At 32.5% G+C, this 6,000-nt stretch overlaps 1 protein-coding gene across 1 annotated transcript; it reads left to right on the top strand.

The window, feature by feature from the left end:
* The first annotated feature begins 1,708 nt into the window (after positions 1-1,708).
* Positions 1,709-3,649, top strand: LOC131606793 (uncharacterized). The gene is made up of 3 exons (XM_058878918.1): positions 1,709-2,058; positions 2,676-2,733; positions 2,858-3,649. The coding sequence occupies exons 1-3, from the start codon at positions 1,821-1,823 to the stop codon at positions 2,895-2,897; spliced, it is 336 nt and encodes a 111-aa protein (XP_058734901.1). The 5' UTR covers positions 1,709-1,820; the 3' UTR covers positions 2,898-3,649.
* Positions 3,650-6,000: the final 2,351 nt, after the last annotated feature.

Here is a 6,000-nt window from a genome sequence, read left to right as displayed (position 1 = left end):
TACTCTTTCAATGAAATGAACTTTTTTTTTTAAATATTTTTTATGGGTTACAACACAAAAAAAATTACTAAATAAAAAAAAGTTCATGGTACATATTGAAAGAAATTACCAAATATTACCATGGAAAAAATATTTGGAACCAATAAAATTTACAAAGATTTAAGAGAAAATAGTACCGAAAACATTAATATTGAAAGTAAAAAATTACCGAAAACATAATACCATGAAAAAAAAATTATTTAAAAAATCCATTTTGAAATAATAATTGAAAAGTATAACATAAAAAAAATTAAGAGAAAATAATGTTAAAGAAAAAAAATTACAAAAAAAAAAAAGAAAAAAAAAATAAAGGGGGGGTGTTGTCGCCAGGGGGGGGTGGCGACAACACCTAAAAAATACACATGGGCTCCAGGCCCACTGGCGAATGCTCTACAGGCCCAGTGTTGTCGCCACCCCCCCTGGCGACAACGTGTATTTTTTAGCAAAAAATGGACATTTGGGGAATTATTTTGAAAAGTTGGTTATTTCTGAAATTTTTTTTAAAAAAATGGATATTCAAAAAAAAAATTCTGGATCCGCAGGAAAGTTATTTTATTTATAAAATTCCCAGGAAATTATGCAGGTATACCTGCGGAATATTTTCCGCAGGAAATTCCGCAGGTAATACGTGTATTTCTAGTAGTGGTATTACCTGCGGAATTTTCTGCGAAAAATATTCCGCAGTTTCACTGCGGATTTTGCTGGGACTTTCTTAAATAAACTAAATTTTCCTGCGGATCAAGAATTGGCAGGAAATTCCGCAGGAATACCTGCGGATTTTTCTGCGATTTATACATTTCAAACAGAAAAGGAAACTATAAACCAGTAACCGCAGGTAAATCCGCAAGAAAGTTTCCTGCGAATTTTGCTGCGAATATCTATTTTATTAAAATCAAACTATTATAAAAATATCCACAGGTAATTCCGCAGGAAAGTTTCCTGCGGATTTTACTGCAAATTTTACTACTTTCTTGAAATTATAGTAATTTTTGTCTAATTTTTTTTTAAAATTAATTATTTTATTTAATATTATTATATTAATTAATGTTTTAATGTGAAGTGTATTATATTAACAAATGAAAGATTAATTATTATTATTTTACTACAAATTAAAATTATAGTTAATTTCAATTTAATAGACAATTATTTGTATAAATTACCATCTATTTAAACACTTTTATTTATATATATATATATATATATATATAATATTGTTTACATTTTATTTAAAAAGTATGTACCATTTTTTGGTTATTAATATTATTATTATTATTATTCTTATTATTATTAATAATTAATAATAATAAGTTACATTAGTGTTTTTTTTTAAAAAACAAAGGTTATATATAAATAAAGGGTCATGCTAACGAGTGCCCCAGGGGCACTCTTTAAGCATTCCATATAAAGAAAACATTCCATAAATAAATTAGTCATTTCAATTTTCAATGTATTGAATACAAGTAATTTTAATAAAACAAACTTTGTTATTCCTTAAAAAAAGTCAGATATTTCCATTTTTAAAATATTAAATACAAGTATTACTTACCTTTTTAAACTCTTAACCAGTGCCCCTGGGGCACTCGTTAGCATTTCCCATAAATAAATTATAAAATATTTTCTATATATTGTTTATGGGTTTAGTTTGTATAATGTATCTCCCCATGTTAACTTCTGAAAATATTTTCTTTCCTCCACAAGCACTTATGAGAAGTGCTTTTTCATTCTAAAAAACATTTATTTTTAAAAGTCATTCTCTCTGCTCTCCTGATCATCATGAAACAATGCTACCAAATAATCAATCAGTTGATTCACTCCAAAAGAATGATTCACTCCCAAAGAATTATCGGCGAAAAATATGGATGATGGGTGACGGGATTCCGGCTGGGAGACGTTTCCGACGGCACGTTCAGTTTGTGGAGCCGCGGAAGTCGAGATTGAGAGTGCGGCGGAGCTATGAGGTAATCGCGGAGGTCGCGATGGAGTTTCAAGGTTGTTCTCGTGTTTTCGTCGACAAATCCGGTGAGACAAGTATTCTGCGTTTTTGATTTTCTCTTCTTCTCTTATGTTCAATTCTTGGTCGCTTAATCATAGCTGTGTTATCATTGATGATTGTTGCTCAGTTCTTGCTATCGAATTCTTTCAAAGTGAAGAGTTTTTCATCTTACACAGAAGGTGTTTGATGAAAAGTCTCAACCAAGCTCTTAGTCTTAGCATGTAATATTAGTATAAAATAAATTGCTTGGTTTGCTTAATAGGTTTGTTTATTTAAATTATTTGAATGATTGTTGTCTAATTTGAGATTATGGACTGTGGTTTTAAAATGCGGCCGCGATTACATTGGGGCTACAACACTTGAGTGCAACAAAAAACTGTATATACATTGTAGTGAGAAATTAAATTTCAGATGAACAAGGTCTTGCAATTGGATTCTATCAACATAAGTCACACACAAATAGACCAACAATAAAACAAAACTTTAATGTAACATAATTTATTTAATTTCAGTTCTTATTTCTCAAGGCATTCTTACTAACTAAAATGGTATTCAACTAATTCAAATGTTTTGCATTGTTTGAAGTTCAATAACTAGTTTTGGAATACTTATATCTACCAAAAATGTGCACACATTCTTACAGATCTCATCAACCTTGATCTCTCAGACACCACCGAGAAAATCATCTCTGAATACATATGGTTAGTTAGTTATCACTTTCTTCACTCTTTCTAACACAGTATCGATGATGTTGTTTTTGCTTCTTCCGTACGTACGAAAGACACTACTAAAAACTAGTTTGTTCGATGTCTTTTTCTGTTTTAGTTACATTATGACAGGATTGGTGGCTCTGGTTTGGACGTGAGGAGCAAAGCAAGGTTAAAAATTGGAATGAAAATAAATGGTTTACATTTGTCAATTTTTGAACCAACATACTGAAAGTAAAAAATACTAGTTTATCCTTAGTATTGCTATTAATCTTAGCTCTGAAATATCCTATACTATTGCAATTTTTTACGAACTAGTGTAAATTGAAGACTAGCTACAATAATTGCATATTAACTTTGTGATGTTAAGCATTATCCTACTGATAAAACTATGAATATCAATTGTCATTGTGTTAGATGCCTTGTAATTGTCATTGTGTCATATGTGTGTAGGTTAGAGAACTTTAATAAGAAGGAAGTTTTATTTTTACATGTGTGTCATATGTTTCTTTTATATTCATCAATGTTGATTTATTAATATCTTTCAATATTTTGCATTTGGTTACTGTCATACCCCAAAATTTACCCGGTGCAATTCCCGTTTTAATTTATTAAGGGCGTTAAAAATTAAGAGCCATAGGGTTTAACATACCTATTATTAAACTCGCTCTCTTATGAAATGCCCGTATAAATTAGTGGGGGTGTGAATGGCAAATATTTGAGGTCCAATTTATTTTGACCCATTTATTCCAATTAGCCATTCCATGTTTATATTACTACTAACTATGCAATTATTAATTCCTATTATTAGTTCTAAAAATAATATTGAGGTTATTAAGATTAATCAAACATTATTATTAGTACTAATTAAGTGGTGTTAATCATTATTATTAGAGTAGTATTAATTAGTTTGTGGCTAAGAGTATATCATTAGTTAATTAAATTATTAATTAATTAATTAATTAAATGATTCATTTGAAGTCATTGGATTCATTTGTTTCTTTTGTTTTTGCTGTGAAAAAAAAAAAAGAGAAAACGAGCTAATGGAAGCATTGGGCCAAAAAATGAATCAACAGCAAGATGGGCCATAGATTGGATTTGGGCCACACATGTGCCAGACTCGATCGGGTTTGGACCGGGTCAAGGACCGACCCGGGTTCCTGTGCATCCTCTTCCTTTCAGCGCTGCAGAAACCCTACCTCATCTCCATCCGCGCCGCTGCAAACAAGAAACCCTAATCATCTAGCAAATGCCCAGGCCCATGGATTGATTGAATCACAAATCAAATATTCACATTCGTAATCAATCAAATCTTAAGACAAATCTTCAATCAAACATTGAATCACATCTTAACAAATATAAAGTAAAATCTGATTATGTTTTATTGAATCAAAAGTGTAATTTACACAATCAATGGCAAACGAATCAAAATCTAATCTAATTTTTCCTAAAGCAAAAATCGAAAAACCTAACTATAAATTGAAAAGAAATTAGATGAGGAGGGAGGAGATTTTCTGAAAAAAAGATTCTTGGAGCGCCGCAAACGAAAGAAACCTTGAGCCGTATTCATTCAACCGAACCTGCAAACAAAAGAAAGAAGGGAATCAGAAGGGAGCTTACACGATCCAACCGTCAAGAACGAAAGGTAAACCTTGATTCACTTAGCTTTGAGAACCAAATAATAGCTTGTTGTTTGTTGTTTGTGATTCCGGGTGACCACGGAGATGACGCCGCCGACCGTCGTGCCTCACCATGAGCGCCGCCGTGCGTTCTTGATTTCCGCCGCATGTTCATAAGCCTTGCCGCGGCTATTCGCGGCTGACACCATATTATTGCTGATTTATGCATTTATTCTGGGTTTTGTATGCATGAGAGTGGTAGAATGGGGCAGTAAGAACAAGGGAGAGAGAGAGAGAGGACCGGAAACAAGAAAAAGGAGATCACCCCACCGCCATCTGAAATCAGCCGCTTCAGGTTCCGATCCATGCCGTACAGCATCACGCACACAACTCCGACCACCGCGCGCACACCACTGACGAAACTCCCTCTGATTCACCCCCTAGACGCGTGCCACGTTCAACAACAGCCGCGGCGTTCACACTCAATCAACTGCACCGCCAGAGAAGAGAAATTGAAAGAGGAAAGGTTGAAGTTTTGTTTATGCTATTGAAGAAGATGAAGAAAAGCGAGAGATTAGAGACCGCATGGAAGAGGAGATAGAAGTTTTTTGCAGATCTGGTTTCTCTCTTTCCACGTTTTAACTTCTTTATTCTTTTGTTTACACTTTTATATTTTTTTATTTATTTATAACTAATAATTAACTTTTGGGTTAAGGTTAGATATTTAGTGGTTTGCCATGTGAATGATGAGTCTTCTTTGTTTATTACTAACACCTACATATCCATTGCTAACAGCACCCATTGAATTTATCATTTTTTAGGATAGTGGTTTTATTCTATTTCACTAATTTGATCTTGTTCTTATAGGTACATAACTAGTTAGGTTAAATTAAATTAAGTTCTATTAAAAGAATAATAACAAGAAATATAAAATATCAAAACGATAAAATTACGCATATAATCAATTTACTCTAATTAAATAATATAATTAAAACAAACCTATTTTGCTAAATGGTCTTAACCATCTTATTGGTTACGATGATTAGCATATTTCCCTTTATCAAATTTATTATTATTTGTAATCGAACCTATTGATTACGAGGGATAATGATAAAATTAAATAATTAAAATAATCAAAACACATCAATTTGCTAACGGTGATAATCGAATCAATCGATTAGAATAATTAGCAATGCTTTTGTTAATCTGTTAATTATGGTGATCAAACCTATTGATCATCGCGATTAATGGTACAAATTAAATCAGGGTTGTACGCCCAAATCTCAAAATACACTAAACCACGATACTACGGATTTTTATCCTAGGCAACTCAAAATGTCTTTCATCCTTATTCAAAACTACGATAGGCCATTCAAAAAGCCTTCAAACCATCTCAAATCAAAATTCTAATTCTAAGGCGTACAACCCTGGCCCGAACTACGTAGACTCTGATCCTCCATAAGGAGGTACGTAGGCACTTGGCAACAAGGCGAGTCCCCCTCTTTCAAACTCTAATCATGTTCAAATAATTAGCCTTTAACTTTATTTACTGTCTGTCATATTTCTTTATGTTTTGCCATAACCCTTATCTTTGCAATGTTAACCTTTAGGAAAGGGTTGAGGGTGCCTAACACCTTCCCTC

This window comes from Vicia villosa, linkage group LG5, assembly GCF_029867415.1.
Source record: "Vicia villosa cultivar HV-30 ecotype Madison, WI linkage group LG5, Vvil1.0, whole genome shotgun sequence".
NCBI classification, from domain to species: Eukaryota; Viridiplantae; Streptophyta; class Magnoliopsida; order Fabales; family Fabaceae; genus Vicia; species Vicia villosa.
The sequence above is the reverse complement of the archived record's forward strand: the minus strand, read 5'-3'. Positions and strand labels throughout refer to the sequence as shown.

Bases quoted from the DNA above. Each gene is read 5' to 3' on its own strand.
- LOC131606793 (XM_058878918.1), top strand. From the start codon at position 1,821: ATGCTACCAAATAATCAATCAGTTGATTCACTCCAAAAGAATGATTCA. The intron at 2,059-2,675 runs GTGAGACAAGTA...ACATTCTTACAG, and splicing joins TGTTTTCGTCGACAAATCCG to ATCTCATCAACCTTGATCTC. The intron at 2,734-2,857 runs GTTAGTTAGTTA...TTTCTGTTTTAG, and splicing joins ATCATCTCTGAATACATATG to TTACATTATGACAGGATTGG.